At 42.7% G+C, this 26594-nt stretch overlaps 1 protein-coding gene across 1 annotated transcript in view; it reads right to left on the reverse strand.

Annotated features, from left to right (window-relative positions):
* Nucleotides 1-26594, reverse strand: part of Eif2b3 (eukaryotic translation initiation factor 2B subunit gamma) — a 63243-nt gene that overhangs the window by 12639 nt on the left and 24010 nt on the right. The window contains exons 5-10 of the mRNA XM_027402588.2: nucleotides 22309-22420; nucleotides 14919-15008; nucleotides 6841-6968; nucleotides 4867-5057; nucleotides 2002-2079; nucleotides 49-197 (exon numbers count right to left, since the gene is read on the reverse strand). Coding sequence (XP_027258389.1) covers nucleotides 49-197; nucleotides 2002-2079; nucleotides 4867-5057; nucleotides 6841-6968; nucleotides 14919-15008; nucleotides 22309-22420 — 748 coding nt within the window. The remainder of the gene's footprint in view (nucleotides 1-48; nucleotides 198-2001; nucleotides 2080-4866; nucleotides 5058-6840; nucleotides 6969-14918; nucleotides 15009-22308; nucleotides 22421-26594) is intronic.

Genomic DNA, 26594 nt, shown 5'->3' on the forward strand with positions numbered 1-26594 from the left:
TAGGGGTCCCAGAAGCTTTGCCTCACATGGGCACAGAGGAAGACATACCCTTCTTCCACGATGACAGAGTTCATGAGAAGGCAATTGGTAACAGACACTCTATCTTGTATGACACAGGATGAGCCAATGACTGAGCCCTTAATAGACGACTTCTCTCCAACTTGTGTATCTGGCCCAATGGGGCTGTCAACTTCGACCTGCAAAAGGCAAATAGAAATCTTGTCCAAGCCTGGAGGTGATGGCACATGCCTTTAATCCCAGCACTCCAACAAATCAGACATATGTATGCACTCACATATTTGTATACTTAGCCCAGGTTGGCTTCCAACTTCTTTTTTTTGTTTTTTAGACTGGGTTTCTCTGTGCAGCTTTGGAGCCTGTCCTGGAACTCCTTTTGTAGACTAGGTTGGCCTCACACTTACAGAGATCCACCTGCCTCTGCTTTCCAAGTGATGGGATAAAAGGTGTGCACTACTGTCGTGTCCCCTCCCCAGGCCTCCAACTTCTTATCCCCCTGCCGCCATCGTCTCCCCAGGCATAGTGGCCCACACCTTTAATTCCAGCATGTGTGAAGCAGAGGCAGACAGATCTCTTGAATTTGAGGCTAACAAAGCTACAGTGGCTAAAAAAAAAAAAAAAAAAAAAAAGCAGAAAAAAACCCAAAAACAAACAAAAACAGTGATAACATGTTATCAGGACAGAAGGTTTGCTCTTTTGAATAAAATGCTCAAATTGGAAATTAAAAAGAGGAACAGACTGAAAGCTCCTGTTCTAAGCTTAACACCACTTGGACTCTTGTTTATAGGGTCAGCACTTGACCTGGAAGCCTTTGTCCTCTTTTTATTAAGACAGGTCTTATGATATAGCCCAGGCTGGCTTGGAACTTGCAATTCTCCTGTCTCAGACTTCCACTGCTTGGATTCTAGGTAGGCAATGCCATTCAGGGCCCCAGGAAGTCTCTTCCTCCCTTTTTTTTTGGGGGGGGGCAAGATCTTACTATGTAGCCCTAGCTGACTTGGAACATGCTATGTAAACGAGGCTAGGATTAAGGCATGTGGCAACAAGTCTAGCTCTCCTTCCCTCCCCCTCCCCCCTCTACTTTTTTGTGGTTTCTTGAGACAGTTTCTCTGTGTATCCCTGGCTGGCCTTGGATTTAGAGATCTGCCTGTCTCTGTCTCCTGAGTACTGGGATTAAAAGCATTTGCCACCACCACCTGACTCTTTCTCCTTTTTATTGCTTTGGAGACAAGTTCTTACTATGAAACCCTAAACTTGCACCCAATTAGTTATTCACTGCAGGCTGGCTTAGAACTCAAGTTCTTCCTGCTTCAGCCTCCTGAATGCCATGGTTTCAGGTGTGTGCCACTATATCTGGAGAACTTCATATTCGTGCAATACTGGAGATTGGACCCAGAGATTCATACATGCTGAGCAAGTGCTCGACCACTAAACTATAATGCCAGCTCTCTTCTTTTTACTACATAGAAAGTTCCAAGCCAGCCAGAGACAGGGTCTTGTTCTTTCTCAGGCTAGCATTGCATGTTCTGTAGCTCAGCAGGATTTGAATTCATGATCTCCCCACCTAAGCTGCTCTAATACTGAGATTATAGATGTACCACATCTGCTAGGAAGTCTTTTAGATTTATTTGTGTGTGTGTGTGTGTGTGTGTGTGTGTGTGTGTACACATGTGTGCATGCTATGACATGTGCATGGAAGTCAGAGAACACCTTGTTAAAAGTCACTTCTCTCCTTCACACATGAGAGAATTCCAGGGATTGAATTCAGGTTGTCAGGCTTAGCAGGACATAGCTTTACCTAATGAGCTTTCTTGCCATCCAGATCAAGTATTCTTAAGTGAGAATCTACTACTACCAAGATGGAGATGGGATTTCCCTTGTGCTAATGGGATCTAGAGCTGAAGGGTTCCAATTTAAATTCTCAACAAGTCTCAGTGCCCCTCAAGATGGTCCCGCCTGTGCCCTGTTTATACCAGCACTTACCAGGTGTCTGTTGGCAATCTGGGCTGATGGGTGGATTATTGACTCCTCTGGACAAAGCTCAGACAGCAACTTGGGTACCTTGAGGAAAGGAGGTTGGTCTATAAAGATGGGAAAACACCTAAAAACACTTTAGGTAGAACCCAACACCCTGTCATGGACAGGGCTCTTAGCCAGCTGTGTCAGATAAGGGAGCAGAGAAGCTGCTCTGCTTCCCACAACAGGACTGCATACGCAGCAGCTTCCATGAGGCCTCACTGCCTGAGCCTAGATATTCTTCTAACATTTCATGGGAAGGAGGTCAAATGGGACATGGAATACCAAGAACCCTGCTTAGAGTAATTTTGGGTTCCTCTTGCCTCCTGGCCTACTGTGGCCATGTACCATGAGAGAAGAAGACAATGTTAGATAAACACTACAGTTAGACAAACACCACATCCTTCCAAGGAAAATGAGAAAAGAAGTTTACACTATTCTTGCCTAGGGATGAGAAATGAAAAGCAGGTTGAAGGTACAAGGCGATTTGGTTATTAACTTATTTGGGAGGAACAGAGTACATGTATCTGTGATTCTCCAGCACAGACAACACAGGTCAGTTGTACAAATCACTGTATGTGGTGGCCATGCCAGAGGGGAGAGGTCTTGTTAGCACTGGTTACAGTGCCATGACTTTTCCCCTATGACCATCCAGTCAAGGGCCCGTGTGCCTATCTGCTGCAGGCCAGCCACACACCAAAGGATGGATGTCTTTCCAGCCTCAGCCTATTTATAAACCTGCTTCTAGCTCAGACTGAGAGTCTAGCTCTGAGTAAGAGTGGGGAACACTGTGTTTTTTTTCTAGGTTTGGGGCTGAGGTTATAACCACCATCTAGTATGGTCTTTTTGTTATTATTTGAGACAGGGTCTCTGTATGTAGCCCTAGCCGTCCTGCATGGCACTATATAGACCAGGCTGGCCTCCAACTCACAGATATCCACCTAATCTCTACCTCCCGAATGCTAGGATTAAAGTTGTGCACCACCACCCTGCCTACTAAGAGTCTTGAAGATTCAGTCTGTTTTCAACAATATTTTTTAATATCATTCTACATCCCAGTTATATCTCCGAGTGACAGTTCAAAGTTCTACCAGGAACAATGCCAGTAGCTAGTCTTTCTTTGTTATTATTTTTTTTGAGACAGGGTTTCTCTGTGTAGTCCTGGCTGTCTTGGAACTCACTCTGTAGACCAGGCTGGCCTTGAACTCAAGAGATCTGCCTGCATCTGTCTCCAGAGAGTTGGGATTAAAGGAGTGCACCACCACTGCCCTGTTTAGTAGCTAATCTTTTTATTACCTCATTCCAACTAACTTTCCTATTTTTACCTCAACACTTCACTCCTCCCCAATTTCATTTACTGGTTTCATTATTCCTTTCTCCCATGCTTTTTTTTTTTAAATAATTAATTATTATATACAGTGTTCTGTCTGCATGACAGAAAAGGGCTCCAGATCTCATTACAGATGGTTGTGAGCCACCATGTCGTTGCTGGGAATTGAACTCAGGACCTCTGGACAAGCAGCTGGTGCTCTTAACCTCTGAGCCATTTCTCCAGTCCCCTCCTGTGCTTCTAATATGAAGAACCCTCCATACCCTTAGCCTTCTCCTCCACACCACCACTAAGACCTGGCTTATCTTTGAGAAGAAAGATCCCTCCCTGGCGTGTTTCAGACAATTCTATAGACATTCCTTCCTTGAGTCATCCGGTCGTCCCGCTCCTGACACCAGATAATGTGGGAAATTACCAATATGAAGCCAAGTAGAAATATAAGGGTATTTAATAGGGAAAAGCCTTACTTACAGAGTGACCTAGCCAGCCAGTGCGGCAGCAGTCTGTCCAGCAAGCCGAATGGGGAAAAACAAAAGTGAAACGCAGCCCTGACCCTCTCACTCTACATCACCCTGCCCATGCCCTCACAGGTATGGTCAGGCAGACCTGTAGCCAGCCCCTAAGCAGGTGTGGCTACAGGTTCCCCTATATCATCTGGTCACTCAATTTTCTTTCTCCCTTCCTCTATCCATCCCTTCCTCCCTTCCTGCCTTTCTTTTTTGTCTTTTTAAAAGTCATCTTACCTTAAAAAACAACAAACAATAAAACAAGCAAGAAATCCTCTCACAGGGTTTCAGGCAGCCCAGTTTGGTCTTGAACTCATAATGTAGCCAAGCAAGACCTTGAAATTCTAATCTTTTTGCCTCTGTTTCCTGGTGCTGGGATTACAGGCATCACACTAGTTTATGCAGTACTGGGGATTGAGCTCAGGGATTCTTGTATGCTACTAATGGGGCTACATTCCCAGCTGTTCTTTTGCTTTCTTGAGGAGGCTTCCTCTGAAGCTTACTTCATCAAACTATGTGATTACACAATATTTATCTGTTTTATCCACCCCCCCTTCTTGCTATGTGACCCAAGCAGGCGTTCAACTCCTGCTGCTGCCTCCAAAGTACTGGGATTTCAGGTGTGAGCTGCCATGGTTAGCTTGGAACTTAGCCAGGCTAGCCTCCACTTAGCATGTCTCACCCACTGAGATCTGGTATTATAGGACTATACCATCACGCTTGGCTTTGTCTGCTTACTTAGGAAGTAGTTATACAACTGTCCACTTTGAACCAAACAGGAGAGCTGCTGCATCCACAGCTCAGAAGCTGATCTTCCTGAACATCTCAGCCCTTCCTTGAACCCACTGAGTTCTTGTCTTTGATTTTCCCCTCACATTCCAAGTTTTGCTATGCTTTGGGAATGAAGTAGTGAATGTTCCGATGTCCCTAATGAAGACACAAGACAAAAGCTGGGTCTATTTCCAGGGCAGGAAGCCCTTGAGCCCATCTTCTCACCTGCCTGTTGGCTTCCATGTAGAGTCCCAATGTGCTCACTCGAGAGCAGAGTCCCTCTTTCATGATGTGGACATAGCAGCGCACCTGTGATCTAGAAAAATCTTCCCACTTGTCTCCTTGAAAGGCATTCCAGCAGGCATCATAAGGAGCCAAGGTCAGAGTGTTGTCATTTTTTATAAAGCTGTAAATATCTTCAGAGAAAACATCCAGAGTAAATAAAAAGGAGAAAGATGGCATAGGGGACAGTTTAAATCAGTTGTTCGTTTTTATATAGGTATATGTAGTGCTGGACAGCCTGAAACTCAGATTGGGCTGGCCTGGAACTCACACAGATCCCCTTGGCTCTGCCTCTGCCTCCTGGATGAGACATAGTCAAGTTTTAGAAGAATGTATATCTAATGCTTCTTCCCTTGAAACTCATCAATAAGCTTGGATCTTGAGGAATCCCATCACAACTGAAAAGACCAAGTCAACTAAAAATGGTAATGGATTTTTTTGTTTGTTTTTTGAGACAGGGTTTCCTCTGTATTGCTTTGGAGGCTGTCCTGGAACTCGCTCTGTAGACCAGGCTGGCTTCGAACTCACAGAGATCCCCCTGCCTCTGCCTCCTGAGTGCTGGGATTAAAGGTGTGCGCCACCAAAGCCTGGCAGCAATGGATTTTCTTATATGCTTGAAATAACTGTAGGCATTGTAAAATATTGTAAGAACTGTACTAATGTTTAAGAAAAGTTTTTGGGGCTGGAGAGATGGCTCAGAGGTTAAGAGCACGGGCTGCTCTTCTTGAGGTCCTGAGTTCAATTCCCAGCAACCACATGGTGGTTCACAACCATCTATAATGAGATCTAGTGCCCTCTTCTGGCCTGTAGTGCAGGCATGTATGTAGGCAGAACACAGTATAGACAATAAATAAATATATCTTCAAGAAGAAAAGAAAAGTTTCTGAAAACAAGGTTGGATGGCATTGTGACACCCACCTTTAATCTTAGCACTCAGGAGCCAGAGGCAGGTAGAACTCTATGAGTTCAGGCTAGCCAAGGCCCCCATCTCAAAACAACAACAATAAATCAAATCTCCCAAACAAAGCAAAAGCCTAAATACAATAATTAAGCATTACTAAGAGAAATAAAATGATGACCTCTATAAATCATGAAAGTACATAGAATGTATGAAGGTGACCATACCGTTTGGAGTTATAACATCTACTCTAGCTTTCTCCTTCCTTCCTTCCTTCCTTCCTTCCTTCCTTCCTTCCTTCCTTCCTTCCTTCCTTCCTTCCTTCCTCCTTCCTTCCAAGACAGGGTTTCTTTGTGTAGCTTTGGCTGTCCTTGAACTCACAGAGATCTGTATGCCTCTGTTTCCAGAGTGCTGGGATCCAAGACATGTGCTACCATTGCCCAGCATAAGGAATCTTAAAGGCCTTGCATTTTGTGGTAAGAAGTCTGAGTAATATGCCTCAGGTCACAGAGCTGATGCTAACAGATGTCAGAGGCAGGGCTGTGATGTTGAGCCTCTGACTACAGCCACCATGCCGCACTGTCATCACTCTGCATGAGTTTAGAACTGGGGCAGGGACACTGGGATTTGAGGGCAAACAAGACATTTCATCTCCAGATCCCATAATGGAGACAGTCTGGTTGGCCTCTGGCTGTAACTGTATATTTCATCACCTTCTGCTCATGACAGATGGTGGTAGGTCTGCCTACACCTGAAGAACCAGGAAACTGAGAGGTGATAAGGAGAATCTGTAGACCTATGGGCTAGTGAGGAACATAGTCAAACAGGTCATAGACCAAACAGTGGGTCTAGATGCTTGGTCAGTCTACCCCTGAAGAGTACAGGAACTGACTATTCAATCAAGTGTACCCTGCAAACTAGATAAGCACTGGCTGTCTTAAGTGAGCATCTTGGAAAGCCCTTCTCTCCAAAGGTTCTTCAACCCCTGCCCGCTTCACTGCACCAAACCAAACACCAACCTAAAGACTTCAGCTCCTTTTTCTTTAGATCCTCTTCTTTGTCTTCCTGCCTCTGCTGTGAGGAAGCGGAAGAAAACTGTTTTCTTACTAGGTATGGAATCAGTTCACTTCGGATAGAAGTTATTGACCTAGAAAGAAAGAGTGGTCAAATATGAGAAACCTTGCTGGATGCTTCTGGGTCAGAAATTATTTGTACTCAAGGAAAAGCCAAAGATCTGGGTTTTCTTTTTTCTTTTTGGTTTTTTGAGACAGGGTTTCTCTGTGGCTTTGGAGGCTGTCCTAGAACTAGCTCTTGTAGACTAGGCTGGTCTTGAACTCACAGAGATCCACATGCCTCTGCCTCCCGAGTACTGGGATCAAAGGCGTGCACCACCACCACCACCCTGTGATCTGGGTTTTCTTTAAATGTTAAGACCGGGATAGGAAAATATAAAAATCCCTCTTATTGGTCAAGTCAGAAAATAGTCTTCCACAAAGTGCCAGCTACACGGTATGTGTGTACATATTTATACATGTACGTAGGCAGTATATACCATGGTGCTCTGATTCCTCATTGGCAACCACCCAGGAGAAAACAGACTACTCTGTGTGTGTATAAGATGTATGTGTGTGCACATGTGTCTGTGGGCCCATAAGTGCATGTAAACAGAGGCCAGGGGTGACGTCAGGTGTCTTCCTCTACCACTTTCCTCCTCACTTTTTGAGAAAGAGTCTCTCACTAACCCGGAGTTCACTGATTTGTATACAGAGGCCAGGGGTGACGTCAGGTGTCTTCCTCTACCACTTTCCACCTCACTTTTTGAGAAAGAGTCTTTCATTAACCCGGAGTTCACTGATTTATCTAGGCTTGATGCCCAGCGAGCTTCAGAACAACATCTGTCTCTGCTTCCCCATTGCTGGGATTACACACATAGACTGCTGCACCTAGCTTAAAACATTTTTTGCAATTTTAATTTATTTTATGTGTACGGAGGTTTTGCCTGCACATATGTCTGTGGAGGTCAGAAAAGGGCATCGGATCCCTTGGAAATGGAGTTACAGATGTTTGTGAGCTGCCATGTGGGTGCTGAGAATTGAGCCTTGGTCCTCAGGAAGAGCAGCAAGTGCTGTTAACCACTGAGCAATCTAGTCAGCAAATACCACCCATCCACCCACCATTCCTCCCTCCCTTCGGCTGTCCAGGAACTCACAGAGATTTGCCTGCTTTTGCTTCCTGAGTGCTGAGATTAAAGGCATGCACCACCATGCCTGGCCCTTTTAAAAAAAAAAATATTTGTTTCATGTATAGGAGTGTTTTGCCTGCATATGCATGTTCATCACATGTGTCTGATGCAGGTAGAGCTCAAAAGAAGGCATTGGATCCCCTGGAACTGGGTTGTAGATGGTTGTGAGCCATCATGTGGGTGATGGGAATTGAACCTGGATCCTTTGCAGGGGTAGCATGTGCTCTTAATTGCTGAGCCACATTCCTCTGTTTTCTTAAGAGTCTCAGGTAGCATAGCTCTGCTTCAAACTAGTTGAGACTGTCCTTGGATTTATGATTCTTCTGCATCTGCTCCAAAATGGGATCACAGGCATACATTACCACTTAGGCCTAATTGTTTCTGATACTCTCTCCCTCCTTCCTTTCTCCTTTTAGCTTTTTTGTTTGTTTTGTGGTTGATGAGTGAATTTAGGACTTACACACCTTAAGCAAGCACTAAATTACATCCCTGGTCTAGATTAATCCTGAATTCCTAATACTTTTCTTGGTATTACAGTGTCATTAAATTTTTTAAAAAGGATTTTTTTGATTTTATGTTGCATGGATATTTTGCCTGCATATATGTCTGTGCACTGTGTGTACACTTCCTGTAAAAGTCAGAAGGGGGCAAAAGATTCCCTAGAACTGGAGTCACAGACATTGTGAGTTTCCATGTAGGTGCTGAGAATAGAACTCGGGTCCTCTGGAAGAGCAGCCAGTGCTCTTAACTGCTGAGCCACTTCTCCAGCCCCATACTGTCTTTTAAGTAGGTTTTTGTTGTTTTTTTTTTCTTAATTTTTATTCTTTGTGGAATTTGCATTGTACATCCGGATCCCACTCATCTTTCTGTCCCCTCAATTCTGCCCTCTGCCTTGCAAACTCCCCCACAAAATTTAAAAGTAAAAACAAACAAACAAAACACCAAAACCAAAGCCGGGAGTTGGTGGCACATGCCTTTAATCCCAGCACTCCGGAGGCAGAGGCAGGCGGATCTCCATGAGTTCAAGGCCAGCCTGGTCTCCAGATCGAGTGCCAGGACAGGCTCCAAAGCCACACAAAGAAACCCTGTCTCCAAAAACCAAAAACCAAAAAAACAAAAACAAACAAACAAACAACAACAAAAAAAAAACAAGCAAGCAAGCAAGCAAAAGCAAGCAAACCAACCAACAAAAGCTAAATAAGAAATTCTCAACATGGAAGCTGTAGTGTGGCCTGGTGAGTCACACAGTATAACCTTTAGTCCATATATATTTACTTGTAAGTGCTCATTGCAATGAGTCATTGGTCTGGTAAGTAGCTATTTCTTTTTACCACTGGTTTATAAAAAATTAGTTTACAGCCAGGTGGTGGTGATGGTGGTGGCACATGCCTTTAATCCCAGCACTCAGGAGGCAGACACAGGCGGATCTCTGTGAATTGGAGGCCAGCCTGGTCTACACAGTGAGTTCCAGAACAGCCAAGGCTACACAGAGAAACTGTCTCAAAACACAAAAACAAATTAGTTTACAGGCTGAAAATGTAGCTCAGCTGGGAGACTGCTCACCTAGCATTCATCAGGCCCTGGGTTTAGTCTCCAGATTTTCATGGGTGGGGTGGTGACGGTAGTGTAGGCCTATAGTCCCAGTAGATGGGAGGTAGAGGCAGAAGGATCATCAATTCAAGGCTTTCATCAACTGCCATAGGCACTGAGGAACTCAAGGCCAGAACGGGGATCAGGCTTTAAAAACAATCAAAAATGAAAGTAACCTCCCTTCTTTTTGGTGTTTTGAAATGGGCTTGGCTGTAGCATTGGGAGACCCAGGTGGGCTTCCAACTTTTAGTAATCCTTCTAGCTCAGCTTCTGGACTGATGTATTACAGGTGAGTGCCACTATGTCCAGGTGAGGAGATTTTTTTTGTTACATGTAGACATCGTCCTAATAGCTCAGGCTGGCCTTTAACTAGCTACTCAAGGACAACCTTGAATTCATGATCCTCTTGCTTCTACCTTGTAAGGGTTAGGATTACTGGCTTTACTGTCATGGCTGGCTCTGTGGAGACACTGTTGTGAGACAAAGTCTTAGATGTAGCCTAGGCTGGCATAGAATTTAGGATTTCCTTGCCTCAGTCTCCTTAGTGCTGGGATTGTGAGCATAAGCCACTATGTCTGATATTTATTTATTTCATACTGGGGATTGAACCCAGGGCTTTGTACACACTAAGCAATCATTCAACTACTGAAATATATATATATATATTCCTTAGACCTTTTTATTTTAATTAATTAATTAATTAATTAATTTTTGGGGAAGGGCTTCTCTGTGGTTTTGGATGCTGTCCTGGAACTAGCTCTTGTAGATCAGGCTGGTCTCGAACTCACAAAGATCCCCCTGCCTCTGCCTCCCAAGTGCTGAGATTAAAGGTGTGAGCCACCACCGCCAGGCTGAGAATTCTTTCTTTTCTTTTCTCCCTCTTTCTTTCTTTTTTTGTTTTTTCGAGATAGTGTTTCTCTGTGGCTTTGGAGGCTATCCTGGAACTAGCTCTTGTGGACCAGGCTGATCTCAAACTCACTGAGATCTACCTGCCTCTGCCTCCCGAGTGCTGGGATTAAATGCGTTCCCCACCACGACCTTCGAGAATTCATTTTTATCACTAAGTAGTTCCTAAGAAACTTTATATTCCATCTACTCAGAAGATCAGGCTTTCCAATATTGTAACAGCTGTACTTACTAATGGCTGTTACAGAATTTCCATAAAGTTACCTTCAACCTACTTTAATATTATATCAGCTTAGACTGACACTGAGGACAAGATCAGAGTTAATAAATGTGTAGAATGACTCCAGAGCTTTGGAGTGCTTCTTCATTTGCCCTTTTTTGGTTTCCAGGAAGCAGCTGCTTCCTGATGGCACCACTGGATATCAGGGGCTGCAGAGAGGCTCATCTGCCTGCTTGAATCCCATCCCCAGGTCCTACATGGTAGAGAGAATCAACTCCTACAAGTCATCCTGAGACTTTTCCACACTCATATCACACATGCATGCCCAAAGGGGGGCACAGACAAACACACTCTCTCCCAATAAATAAACAAATGTAAAAAGAAAAATATAAGACAATATATTGTTGGATCTAATGAATGTTTAACAGGAGAAGAAAGGCCTTGGTTTTTGGTATAGCAGATATGCTTTTTTTTTTTAACATTATTTCTCTTATCTACAGAGAGAGAGAGAGAGAAAGAGAGAGAGAGAGAGAGAGAGAGAGAGAGCGTGTATATGTGTGTGTGTGTGCGCGCGTGCGTGCGCGTGCACGCGCATGCTCCCTCCACCTCCTGTGACTGCATGTGTGAGTGTGTATGCGCAAATCACACTGTGTGTGGAAATTAGAGGACAGCCTTTGGAAGGAGGTTCTTTCCTCCACCATGTAGATTCTGGGGACTGAACTCAGGCTTGGTGGCAAGAACCTGCTGACAACCAGTATGCTTTTGACTTTTATTTAGCAAAGAAAATGAAAACAGGTGGGTGAGCCGGGCGTTGGTGGTGCATGCCTTTAATCCCAGCACTCGGGAGGCAGAGGCAGGCGGATTCCCATGAACTCGAGGCCAGCCTGGTCTCCAGAGCAAGTGCCAGGAGAGACTCCAAATCTACACAGAGAAACCCTGTCTGAAAAACAAAGAAAGGAAGGAAGGAAGGAAGGAAGGAAGGAAGGAAGGAAGGAAGGAAGGAAGGAAGGAGGTGGGTGAGAGGCTAGCACAGGTTTTTCTATCACTAATTAATTTGTTTAGTATTTAATCACACATCTTTTATTTGTCAGTTGCTGTATTAGGCTTTGGTAAACACTGTTTCTAATACCTAAAGAAATTATTAGTGGAGTGGGCAGAAGCAAGGGAAAGGTAGAAAAAGCAGGTCAGATAGGCAGGGGAGGGATTGTGGAAGTGGCTAATCAGTTATAGTACTCTGAGAGGTGAGGCATGAGGGAGGGGTTATAGTGTGAACAACTGTATAACCCTCACTGCTGATGTTAGTACCCGTTCTTTACCAGAGGCCCCACTAAAAGCTCAGCTTGCTGACACAGACCACCCACAATCACCACAAGGAAGAAGGCAAGAGAGAAGCAAAGGCTGAGGGAGTTAAGGGAAATTATGAACCCTGGAGCTACATAGTTCATGGTCTTATGTTATTTTTAAAGATCAAATTAAACATCTTTGAACATTTCTGTGTAAGCTAGGAGTCCCCGTATTGAATTTCAATGGGATTTTCTCTCTGGATCCTTTGATGGAGATTAAAAATTTCCATATGAATACAAGAACGAAACAATACTCACTCTTAGCTTTTTTGTGTCTGTTTTCAATGCTCCACACCAATGTGGATAGCAAATATTCCTTGGTCCCTTCCCTGGAAAATAAGTCAGTTCTTTTGAAGAAGTGACAAAGCACAGACAGCTGGAGGATTTTTAGGGCCTTCATGGATCAAACAGAACTGTCACTCCAGCAGGCAAGCAAACAAGCCTTGGCACATGGCCCTATTAGCAGACACTCAGGGTGATTTGAAAAGACATGAAGCTGTCCTGCCAGGTCACAGCCACTTTTGCTGACACTCAACATCAGATCAATTCCCAAATAGAACAGTTGGCCTAGCCACAGAAGTTGCTCACAGCTGTGCCAAGGCAAGGCTATTGTGAACTATTGTGGAACCCAATGACATTAGACCTAAAATAAAAGCTACCACCTGACCAGCTGGAAGCAATACTCGAAAGTACCTTCAGACTGTATTTGGGTGGACTATTTGTTTTAGGATTTATAACTCCACGTTCAGTTTTTAGTGTCATGTGTATATTGTTGTTTGTGGTGAGGTCACTTGCCCTGTAGCCTAGGCTGGCCTGGAATTAGCAATCCTTGTGCCTCCACCTCCCAAGTGCTGAAATTATAGCCATGAGTCACCACACCTGGCTCAATACTTTATATTGAAATTTACTAGTTTTTACTATGTGTATTTTGATTCTGGCAACTATGAGAGACGTGGGGACATGGTAAGGGTCTCTTTAACAGATTTATTGAGGGGAAGGCAATTTGGGCTGAGGCTGTAGATCACTCTGGTATATAGACTGCAGAGGAAAAGTCCCACTTGGTAGAATTTCTGGCAGCAGTCACAGTCACCACCAATTTCAGGCTTGTCTTCAGAGCACATATCACTTTATTACATTTGCCAGGTGTGCAAACAACAAACTGACAATAATAAAATGAGCTACAAATGAGCTATAGAAGCTAGGGTAAGGCTAGCTCTGGTGTAAAACTGCCTGTACTTCCTGGATCCAAAAGCCACAATTCTATTTGATAGTAGTAAAAAAGCATTCCTTCTTTTTAAGAACTTGGACTGTAAGCTGGGTGGTGGCGGCGGCAAACACTTTTAATCCCAGCACTTGAGAGGCAGAGGCAGGCGGATCTCTGTGAGTTCGAGGCCAGCCTGGTCTAATAAGTGAGTTTCAGCCTACACACAGAGTTTCAAGAAACTCTGTCTTGAAAAAAGAACAATGGCTGCTCTTTCAGAAGACCCAGATTTGACCCCAGTACCCACATGGCAGTTCATAACCATTTGTAACTCTAGTCTCAGGTGACTGGACACCCTCGTCTGTCCTCCATGGGCACCAGGCACACACATGGAACACTGGGCAGAGTTCTCTTTCCCTCTTTCCTTTATTTCCATATATAGCCTGGTCCATCTGCCAAAGACAGAGGAAGTTTATGTTTGTTTGTTTTTTGGTGCTAGTGGGGATTGAATCCAGGGACTTGTGCATACTATGAAAGTACTTTGTATTCCTAGTCCTGTTTTTACTTGTTATCGTAAGGCTGCATTGCTAAGGCTGGTCTTGAACTTGTGGTTTTGCTGTGCCCCCTGAGTAGTACAGGCCTGCTCTGACATACACAACTCAGAGTTGATTTAAACTAAGATTCTTTGGCCAGCTGCTCTGGGGGAACTTGACTGCTGTAGTGCACCAGCACTGTTCAGGTAGGAACTTATCTAGAAGTCATCAAGGGAAATTAGTCTCTTAGGCATTGCATCGTTAAGTCTTTTCCTGTCTACTCTTCTTAGAACTCTAGCTGTATTTCTACTCAATATGTAGCCAAGGAAGGCCCTGAATTCCCGGTCCTCCTGTCTCCACCTGCCAAGTGCTGGGATTACAGGTGTGCCACCACACTCAGCCTATTTAAAGTTTTATAAAAAAAAGTTCTGCTGGTTTATTATTTTGCAGATCCCCCAAATATAAACAGGGTTCCTTTGGTACAAGCAAAGTAGCAGTATGTAGATAATTTGATTCATTCCTGAAACAGAAATGAAAATCAACTGTAATCTTTGTATAAACTGTTATCTAACATTAAGAAGAGTTCTGGGGCGCCAGGCGTTGGTGGTGCACGCCTTTAATCCCAGCACTCTTGAGGCAGAGACAGGCAGATCTCTTTGAGTTTGAGGCCAGCCTGGTCTCCAGAGTGAGTTCCAAGATAGGCTCCAAAACTACAGAGAAACCCTGTCTTGAAAAACAACAAAAACCAAAAACAAGGGCTGGAGACATAACTCAGGGTTTAAGAAAGTTTACTGTTCTTGCAGCAGACCTTCTTCAGCTCCCAGTACCAATGTCAGACAGCTCACAACACCCTGTGATTCCACACTCAGAGGATCTGGTGCCTCTGGCCTCTGAGAATATCTGCAGTCATGCACACATACTCACACACATACATATAAACAAAAGCAAAATCAATAACAAACAAAAACTATACCTTGTTAAGAACTGTAGGTTTATAATTAAAAAAAAAAAAGAGAGAATGCTCAAAATCTGTAGGCTTAACACTACCATCCTCTTTCTTACCTATTTTCCATTAAGAAATCCACAACATATTTCTTCAAGCAGTAGAGATGGGCATCAACGAGGCCTGTATGGAAGTGTATCCTAGGGTGCCTGTAGGAAGGACAGGGGAGAACAGGCTCATAATCAGGTAATACTATTTTCAGGTAATGGACTCCAGAAAGGTGGGAAGGGTCAGAGCCATGATGCTTACACCCCAGCCTGGGGAGACCAACACAGTAGGTACAAGCATTTTTGTTCTAAACAAATTTGTTTTTTAGTCTTATTCATTTTATTTTTTTGCTTCCATGTATGTAAGCGTACCATTTATGTGCCTGCTGCCCTCTATTTTCAGGAAGACTATGTGAAGGACTGGTATTACAATGCTACACCCTCATTGGCAGTTTCATCCTCCACACTCGTAGTTACCCACAGTCTGACAATATTAAATGGAAAATTCCAGGAATCAAAAGATTGTAACTTTAGAAACACATATGTGGTGAAATCTGGTCCCACCCCTCTTGAGAAACAAATCATTGTTTTGTTAGTTTATCTAAACTTTATATGCTACCTACCTGTCCAGTAGTCACATATTAGCCATCTTAGTTATCAGATCTTCTGTCCTAGCAACACAGGACTTATGTTCAAGTAGCCTTTACATTACTGTGGCTCCAATGTACAAAGGCAGCAAAGCTGGAAATTTAGATATGCCTAAGAGAAGCCATAAACTGTTTCCTCTAAGTTATGCCAAGCATGGTGGCATATTCCCTCAGTTCCAGGGCTTGGGGGGGAGGGCAGGAGCAGAGGGATTTCTGTGTGGCCAATGCCAGCCTGGTCTACACAATAAGTTCTAGGCCAGCCAGGGTTACATAGTGAAATATTAACTTTAATTTTTTTTGGGGGGGGTTCGAGACAGGGTTTCTCTGTGTAGCTTTGGAGCCTATCCTGGCACAATTTTTATTTTTGTTTTAAAAAATGAAATTAAGTTGGGTGGTGGTGCTCACACCTTTAATCCCAGCACTTGGGAGGCAGAGGCATGCAAATCTCTGAGTTTGAGGCCAGCCTGGTCTATAGAGTGAGTTTTAGGCCAGCCAGGACTGGTTTGAGAAACCCTGTCTCAAAACAACCAAACCAACAACCAAAACCAAAACCAAAAAAAAACCCCAAACAAAAAACAAAACAAACAAAAGTGAAGTCATAATGGATTTTTTCTTTTGTTTTATTTTGTTTTGAGACAAGAGTCTCAGTATGTATCCCTGGCTGGACTAGAACTAACTATATAGTCCAAGATGGCCTTTGAATTTATAGAAATTCACCTGTCTCTGCTTCTATTCTATCCCACGTTGTGTCTACTTTCTCCTTTAAGGAATGAGGGCTTGTTATCCTATTATTAGCATGCTATCCAGAAAGGCAGGCATTTAAAAGAAGACAGATTCTACCAGGTGGTGGTAGCATACACCTTTGATCCTAGCACTAGGGGGGCAGAGGCAGGTGGATCTCTGTGAGACCCAGGACAGCAAGGCTACACAGAGAAACCCTGTCTCAAAAAAAACAAAAAACCCAAAACCCAAACAACAATAACAAAAGCCCACTATATCCCAACCAGAGATAAAAACTCAATAGATAAAATGTTGAGAAACTTCAGAATAGTTTTGATACCTTGATCTCTACCTCTAGTTCCAGGGTATCCTCCTTTCTTCAGATCTCTGTAGCCACCAAGAACTCACTTGGTGTACATACATACATGTAAGCAAAACACTCATGTAAAATTAATAAATATAATAAATTATAAAGTATCCTTTAGCTATCGTAAGCCTGGGTCTAATCCTATGGTCTCTTCCTAAGCAATTTCATCAATTTCCATGCCTGTGTAACAATGGTATGGTAGGACTGTGCCCAGTCCCAGGGTGCCATAGGTCTTGCTGGGGTGTTGCTGGTGGCTCTGGCAGTGGCCTCAGGCCTTGGACTTTGTGTCCTGCTTGGCATCACTTTCAATGCTGCTACTCCTCAGGTAGACCAGGACTGCCTCTGCCTCCCCAGTGCTGGAATTAAAGGTGTGTGCCCCACCATCGCCCGGCCCCCAAATTGTCTTTTCAAAGACAAATTTGATCATGCCATTTGCTTCCTTTGAAAATCTTAGGACTGTTGTAGGATATTTTACTTTATTTTTAAAAATATTTTAGATATTTTTAAACTATGTTTATCTCCGTTTTTTCTTTTTCTTTCTTTTTTTTCTTAAATAAATAAATAAATAAATAAATAAATAAATAAATAAATAAAAATACGGTCTTGCTATAGAGCCCAAGCTGGTCCAGAACTCATGATCTTCCTGTCTCAGCCTATAGAGTGGTGGGATTATAAACACATGCCACTGAACCTAGCTGCTGCATCTTTCTTCACAATAACTTCGAAGCTATGAAGCTCTCTGCCTATCTGGATGTAGGTCCCATTTCCTATTTTGTGAATCTGAACTGGACTTGGGACTGCTTTGACCAAGACTGTGGTGGAAACAAAGCTATTCCAGCCTTTTCCGTAATACACAAGATTAAAACATCTCAGTTCTGCCATAAAAACACCACATTAGCACACATTTAGACACAGGATTACATCCTGACCCCATTAATGACCTTTTCCAACACATTTATTTCACTCCTACTATGTACAATAGTCCAGGTATTAGACACCAGAGTCATGAAAACAAAGTATGACCACCACCCTCATATAAAGCATATCCAGGGCTGGGGGTCGTTACAGGTGTCACCACAGAAGTCTATATAGTGGAAAGGAAACACAGCCCTGTCAACGGCAGGGACAATGAACATGCATCATAAGGGACACAGTTGAGCTGAGTCTTGGAAGAAGAGCAGGTACTTAGTCACACCTACCAAGAAGGAGGCAGACATCATGGTGGTATACTCATTTAATCCCAGCACTGGGGACGAAGAGGCAGGTGGATCTCTGTGAGTTCAGGGCCAGCCTATAAACCTGGCACTCAGGTAGCTGATACAAGAGAATTGCCATAAGTCCCAAATTACCCTGGGTTATAACAGTGAGCCTGTATAGGTCAGGCCAGCTTGTCTGTCTCTTTCTCTCTCTTACACACACACACACACACACACACACACACACACACACACACACACACACACACACACACACACGGCTATAGAGATGGCTCAGCAGTTAAGAGCATGTACTATTCTTCCAGGGGACCCAAACTCAGTTCCTAGAACCCACATCAAGTAACTCACAATTGTCTATAACTCCAGCTCCAGGGGATCCAATGCCTTGTTCTGACCTCCTCAGGCACTCATGCGCACAGACTTACATAAATAAACATTAAAAAGAAAAAAAAACGCAATGTGGAAGTCAGAGAATTCTGAGCAGCTCTCCATAGCTGTGTGGTCGGGCTGTAGTATTGGATATGGTAGTTGTTAGAAGAATGACTACAGAAGTAACAATAGATAGACTACTGAAACCTAAGGAATTCGTGCTTTATTCTATAAACAATACATTCATTGCTCTAAGGAGGAAACAATACAGAACAAGGTTGAAAAGCCTAGAGACTGTGGGAAAGCAGTGGAGCATGGAATCAAAGGCCTAAGTGAAGGGAGGCAGTCCCTGCAGAAACAGAACTGAAGGTGAGTCTGAGTGATGGTGAGCATGTATGAAGAGCAGATGCTGGGAAATCAGGACGTCTGTATCACATGCTGGGATTTCCCTGAGAAGGAGCAGCAGCAGTAGTTGCTGGGAGGAATTGAAGGCTGGTCTGAGATGGGCAAGATTGTAGCATGGTTTTGATGGTTCAATTAGGATCAGAACCATGAATTTATAATGGTGCCAATTTATACCAACACAAAATAGTCCCCCTGAAAAACATAATAAAATCTATGTAGTAGTTGACAAAACAGATGTATAAAGTAACTAGAGTTGAGCCTTCGGCCGGGGATATAGCTCAGTGTTAGAGAGCTTGCCCAGCATGCACAAGGCCTTGGGTTTATCCCCCAGCACCACAAGGCAAAAAAGAGTATTACAGGGCAATGGGATGATGGGGGTGGGGGAAGGGGTGGGGTGTCGGCAAGGAAGCTCATGGCCAAGCCTGACGACCTGAGCGTGAACCCTAGAACTTATATGGTGTTAGGAGAAAAGCGATCCCACAAGCGGTCCTCTGACCCCCACATGCACATCATGGCAAGTCTGCACTTCCCCCAACACAATACAAAATATTAATAGATATTTCTCACATACATTACATAAAATGAAAACTGAAGGTTGTGCAGGTAGATAGGATAAAAGAATAAGTGAGGATATGAGAGGGGAAGCTTGAAAGCATAGGATCTAGACTGGACAAAGAAGGAAGAGAAGGATGGACAGTAGGGTAAGGGAGGTGCAGAGAAGAGGAGGGGAACAGAAAAGCAGAGGGGAGGATGGAGAAGAGGAAAGGAGAAGGGGAGAGACAAAATAAACAAACGAAAAGGAATATAATCCTGGGTGAAGATTAAACACAGACATTAATCACTATGTATTCTGAAAACTCTTTAAAATGGTAGTGAATTTTTTATTTGTTTTTAATTCAAAGCTATAAAGTCACAAGGACAAAGACAAGAAGAAGAGACAACTACAAATTTTGGAAGTTGGACAACAGAAGAATGGTGGTAACAGATTCAGTAAATTCAAGAAAACAGAACCTTAAAAAGAAAACTAAGAGCCAGGTGTGGTGGTGCTTGCCTTTTGATGGGGGATGTCCTTCTGTATGCTGTGAATATGTTTCTCTTATTGACAGATGAATAATGCTGTTTCAGCCAATGGACAGGCAGGATTTATCTAGGTGGTAAATCCAAACAGGGGGAGAGGAAGGTAGTAGGTGGAGTCAGGAGACGCCATGTACATGCTGAGGAAGCAAGAGGTCCAGGCCATCACAGGTAAGTGAAGACCATGTGAAGATACACAAATTAATAGAAATGGGTTAATAATTAAGTGAGAGCTAGCCAATAAGAAGCCTGAGTCACTGGCCAAACAGCTTATAATTAATATAAGCCTCTGTGTGTTTATTTGGGACTAAATGGCTGCAGAACCCATCAGGACAGAAACTTCCATCCAAAGCCTTTAATCCCAGCACTCAGGAGGCAGAGACAGGTGAAACTGTGAGTTCTAGGGGCCAGCCTGGCCACCTGAGTGAGTACAGGACAGCCTCCAAAGCTACAGAGAAACCCTGTCTTGAAAAAAGAAACAAACAAACAAACAAACACACAACAAAAAGGAAAGCAAACAAGCAAGCGAAGATGATTTGTACTGCTGAAGACTCAGGACCAGAAGCGGCAACATGCTGTTTCCCCACACAGGCAGAAGGCTAGAAGAATTGCCCTTGCTCTCTACAATCTGTATCGTCATGTCTAAAGACCAAGAGTTCTCATGGTCAAGTTTCTTTATAGAACTGAAAAAAAATATGGAAAAGTAAAAACAAAAGTCCAGTGTTTTGTATTCTAGCATTTGTTTGTTTTTGAGACAGAGTTTCACTATGTAACCTTGGCTGTCCTGCAATCCTATGTAGATTAGGTTAGCCCCGAACTCAGAGATCCACCTGCTCTGCCTCCAGAGTGCTGGGACTAAAGGTGCCACCACAACTGGCAGATTTTGGCTTAGAAAGAAGTCCTTCTATATTACCTATCCTTATCATAAAATTAGAGAGGTAGTTTAGGAATTAGGGCAGTTAAGTATCAATGGAGATACTAATTTAGATAAGTTATTTCAAGACTTTCCACACATAAAACAACTGAAGTTTAAACCATTTTTCATTATCTTTAGTTACAAAACAGATTTGGCCATGTTTTTTGTAGTCTTGACAAGTGTCCTTGTCTCCCCAGATACAAATGCCTAAACCTTCCAAGATGGACTTGTGAACATTTTATTTCATTTAAAAAGATATCTTTAAAAGCTTGTTTTTATATGTTTATTACCCTTCCAGGAAAAAAAAAAAAAAAACCACCCTTCACCTCTTGACTAGAATTTAAAAGTGAATCACATAACAGTGTGGGAGGAGCATCATGATTTTCTTATTAAGTGTTTGGCACAAATAACTTACACTTTTGAACTATTAAAAACACATGGTTGTCAGAAATAAAACAAGAACTTCCCCCACCCCCAGGGTTTCTCTGTGAAGCTCTGGCTGTTCTGGAACTCACTCTGTAGACCAGGCTAGCCTTGAACTCACAGAGATCCACCTGCATCTGTCTCCCGAGTGATGGGACTAAAAGAGCGTGCCACCACTGCCCAGCCATAAAATAGGAATTCTTTAAAGAATAACTAAACCACATTCAGCTGGAGAAACTGAGGTTTAGAGAAACAACTGATTTTCTTTAGCTTTCTGGATTTATACCTTTCTAAAAATCCCTTTATTACCACCACTGGTAACTAACTATAGTTCTAGGGAATTCGATGCCCACTTCTAGTCTCATGGGCACTGCACGCACACAGTACACAGACATACATGCAGGCAAAACACCCATACACATAAAAAAAACAAACAACAAACAAATGAATAAATGAGTAGATGGAATACACTCAAGATACTAGGATGTAATGTGATTATGGAGTTCTGTATACTTTGTTAATTTGATAGACTATTTAAAAATATTTAAGAATTTTTTTTTTTTTTTTTTGGTTTTTAGAGACAGGGTTTTCTCTGTGTGGCTTTGGAGCCTATCCTGGCACTCTCTCTGTAGACCAGGCCTGCCTCTGCCTCCCGAGTGCTGGGACTAAAGGCGTGCGCCACCAACGCCCGGCTAAGAATGGTTCTTAATACACATTTCATAGATAATAATGAAAAGACAGGATTCTGCCATAGGATACAACACGATGAGCTTTGAGGATATCATGCAAAATAAAATGCCAACCACAAAAAAATTTTATTTATAGAAGATATATAAATTACTCAAATTAACTGGTAAGCAAAGCAGAATTGTGACTGCCAGGGACTTATGGAGAAGGAGAGTAGGGAATTGTGTTTAGTGAGATAAGAGTTATTTTCCAGATGTAAACTTGTAGGGACGTGTTTCCTAACAACGTGGTCACACTACCACCACCGATAGTGAACTATGTTATGTGCTTTCCAGCACGTTTAAAAAGGAGGCTCTCTAACACTGTCTGCAGGTCAGTCATCGTCCCCCCCCCCCCCCAGACTCTTTGCTCTACTTCACTGCAGGACTTGGCTCTACCTTGGTAAGAGAAGACTTAGGGAATGCTGAGTGCATGCCGTGAAGAAAAGCTGGCGTCCTGTCTCCGGGGAGAGCGTTCACATACTTTTCTCAATTTCACACAGTATAATCTAGTTCTACTTCCTTCTTTCCCATGGTGGGTGGTTTTATTTGGTTTCAAGAAAAGAAGAACTGCCAAGAAGACAATCCCTAGGGCTTACTTCTGCAGGATGGATCCCTTAATGACCAGCTCTTCATCCAAGTCTGCTTCATTAGCCATAAAGAGCAGCCTTTTTCCTGTGCTGTCCACTCCAATGAAGTCACGCTGCTCCACTGAATCATATAAAAGAAAGAAAATCAAATCAAGCCAGTTGTCCTGCTTGTGTGACTGATGAGGGGACAGGGGACCTACTTACATTGCTCTGAAATCAAACAGGACTGTGGTGTGAGGGGAGTCATGATGAACATAATGACACACACTACAAGTGTAAAGGGTCAGTATATGTTTAAATTGCTCTAAAGGATAGTATTAGGTAAACTTTGAATAAAACAATAAAGCACTTTACCAGTGCAATCTTCAATTTCAAGGAATTGTTTTCTGGGGGAGCAGTGGTTCACAAATACACATTTAAAAGCAGAGGGTACTCAGGGGCATCCTATTTTCAAGTAGTTTGCAAATAATACATTATATATATATTGTCTATGCATATTATATATTCTGAATATGAATATATACATACATAAAAGGAGAAAAGGATGGAGCAAATGTTAAAAATTGTAAAATCGGGCTGGAGAGATGGCTCAGTGTTTAGGAGCATTGACTGTTCTTTCAGAGGTCCTGAGTTCAATTCCTAGCAACCACACGGTGGCTCACAACCATCTGTTATGAGATCTGGTGCCTTCTTCTGGCATGCAGGGATACTTTCAGGCAGACCACTGTATACATAATAAATAAATCTTTTTTAAAAATTGAAAAAATCTAGGTAAAGTTCTTTGTGCCATTCTGGTAAACTGCTACATTTTAAACCACTCCATAAACATGAAATTATTTCAAAAATAAAAAGTTAAGCTGGGCAGTGGTGTGAACTCCCTTAATCCCAGCACTTGGGAGGCAGAAGTAGGTGATCTCTGTGATTTCAAGGCCAGCCTGGTCTACAGAGTGAGTTCCAGGACAGCCAGGGCTTCATAGAGAGACCCTGTCTCAAAAACAAAAACAAAAAACAAACCAAAACAAAAAAGTTAAGAGGTAAGCATGGTGGTGCATGTTTCTCATACTAGCATCTGGAAGGCTATATATAACAAAAAAGACTTCAAACTCAAGGCCAGCCTAAGAAATGAAAGAAGTTGGAGTAACTCAGTGGTGAAGCATTTGCCTAACATGCAAGAAGTCTTGGGTTTGAGTGTCAGCATCAAAGGGAGGAAAAAAAGTGGGCACAGTCAAGATACAGTCCAATCAAAAAAGCAGAGGAGTTATCTATCCACTACATATCACAGAAAGTATAGCAAGGAATTTCCTTTGCAAATAATCTAGGTCACAAGAAGCTAGGTCTGTTCACTGTGAAAGTGGGAATACTATTATTTAACATTATCCATAGTCAGTCAAAATTAATTATATATCTACTATGCAACTATATATATGACAAGGACATTGACAAAAATGTATATTTTACTAGGTATAGAGAGTTCGATGGCAGACAATTATATACTGCCAATTTATTGCTACTTCCTATGGTCTATTTCTTTTCTCCAACCACAATACAAATACTTCAAAGGTATTACTATTTGTATTTCCTTTAACATCTAGCTCATTGTTAGACACTTTATAAAATGTGCTACTTGGCTGGGGAGATGGCTGAGAGAGTAAAGTTCTTGCTGCACAAGCATGAGGACCCAAGTTTGATCCCTGGCATCCTTGTGAAAGCTGGGTATGGTGGAATTTACTGGTAGCACCAGAGCTAGGGAGGCAGAAACAGGAGGACCCTGGGGCTTGCTGGCAACCTACTTTAGCTGAACCAGAGAGCTCCAGGTTCAACAAGAGATTGTATAAAAAAAAACAATGAGGGGCTGGAGAGATGGCTCAGAGGTTGGGAACACTGGCTGCTCTTCCAGAGGTGCTGAGTTCGGTTCCCAGCAGTCACACAGTGGCTCACAACCATCTATAATAAGATCTGGTGCCCCCTTCTGGTGTGCAGACATACATGCAGGCAAAACACTGTATACATAATATATAAATTTTTAATCAACAACAACAACAACAACACACAATGTGGAGAGTGATTGGGGAAGAGGTCTAATATTAATCTCTGGCCGCCAAATGCAGGTATATCCACATACAGGAACATATTTAAAACACACACACACATGCACAAAGACACAAATGTTCACACTAGCAACTACACAGTGTTTGCATATCATTTTTTTGTTTTGTTTTGTTTTTTTTGGAGGCAGGATTTCTCTGTGTAGTCCTGGCTATCCTGGAATTCAATCTTTAGACCAGGCTGGCCTTGGAACTATAGATATCTCCTTGACTGTGTGTGCTGAGATTACAGGCATTCCACACCACCACCTTGCCAGTATATGTATCCAAAGACATACATACATACATACATACATACATACATACATACATACATACATAAATACATACATACCCTGTCTTGAAACAACAACAAACAACAACAACAACAACAACAACAACAACAACAACAACAACAAAAACCGAAAACAATTTAAGTTGCCAGGTGTAGTGGCATAGGCCTTTAAATTTCTGTACCTTGGAGGCAGAGACAGGCAGATCTCTGTGAGCTCAAAGCTAGCTTGGTTTATAGAGTGAGTTCCAGGACAGCTAGAGCTACACAGTGAAATCCTGTCTTGAAAACAAACAAACAAAACTTTAAGTAAGGTTGGGTGCCACTGAAGCCTTTATTCCCAGATATAGGAAGCCAGAGGCAGGTGGATCTCTGAGTTGGAGGCAAGCCTGATCTACAGAGTGAGTTCCAGACAGTCAGGGCTACACAGAGAAACCCTGTCTTGAAAACCAAAACCAATCCAAACCAAAACTCAGACTATACCACAGATTTGAGAGGTCACAAATGTACAGCTTTTACCATCAGAGATATGGTTAGTTCCCAATTCTTTACAATCCTTGAGCTGGTTTAACAACTAGCCTTCCAAGTGCTGGGATTAAAGGTGGGCCACCACCTTAAGGCAGGAACTAGCTTTGACTAAAGGAGGATAGCTGAAGTGACAAGTCCCAAGTTTATGGCTCCATAGAACAGGTAGCTTCAGCTTCCACCGTTAGAACCTGCTATTTGCAAACAAGTCATGATGATTAACTAAACTGAAAGCTGTCACAGCTGAGCCCCTAGACACCTTCCTCAGTTCTGAGGTGGCAGGTGAGCTCTAAGTTAACAATGATAGTTGTGAGTCACAGCAGCACCAACAGTCTCTTCCAGAATATCAGTACCAGGCACCTGAAAGCCTGATCAGGCAGTTAAAGAAAATGGTAGATAGAGGTGAGGACAAAGGCAGAAATATAGTCACCAATGATAAAGAAATAAAGTAAGAAACAAAAGCAAAGCAGAGGCAGGCAGATCTCTCACTTAAGAGGCCAGGCTGGTCTACAAATCAAGTTCCAGGACAGCCAGGGCTACACAGAGAAACCCTGTCTCAAAAAACCAATCCCCCCCCCAAAGGAAAATATCCAATTCATGACTAATAGAAATAGGTAGGTCTAAGTGACAAGGGTTTGTTACACTTACTGACTTAAGATTCGACAAAAAGACTTTGGGATAATTTAATAAATTGGGCCCTGAGTTTGACTCCTAGCACCATTGGGGGCTTGACTCCTAGCACCATTGAGGGGATAAAAGAGGCCTAACATGGTATGTGCCTTTAATCTCAGCATTTGGGAGGCACACATAGGTGGATCTCTGTAAGACTTCAGACTGTTCTATATTGAGAGTTCCAGGCCAGCTAGGACTACAATGAGACTGTCATTTAGTGAGACTGTCTCAATTAAAAAAAAAAAAAAAAGATAACTTGAATTGAAGGATTACCTAATATGCTAAAATTTAGATATTCATACAACTAGGGCTGGGGTTGGATTAGCAATAAAAAGAAAACAAGCAAGCAATAAAACAAGACCATATTGCCGGGCGTTGGTGGCACACATCTTTAATCCCAGCACTCGGGAGGCAGAAGCAGGCAGATCTCTGTGAGTTCGAGGCCAGCCTGGTCTACAGAGCAAGTGCCAGGACAGGCTCCAAAGCTACACAGAGAAACCCTGTCTCTAAAAACCAATCAACCAACCAACCAAACAAACAAACAAACAAAAACAAGACTGTATTTAGGAAAATAAGAACAGGAAAAAAAATGTACAAGACTCAGCTGTGAATACTATATACAATCATAGTAATATAATCATTAAATATCTGGTTAATAATGTGATTCCAATAGCTACATTAGGAAGCTGTATGGACTTTGAAAAGCAGGAGCAGGGGGTGTC

Source organism: Cricetulus griseus, chromosome 2, assembly GCF_003668045.3.
Source record: "Cricetulus griseus strain 17A/GY chromosome 2, alternate assembly CriGri-PICRH-1.0, whole genome shotgun sequence".
Taxonomy (NCBI): domain Eukaryota; kingdom Metazoa; phylum Chordata; class Mammalia; order Rodentia; family Cricetidae; genus Cricetulus; species Cricetulus griseus.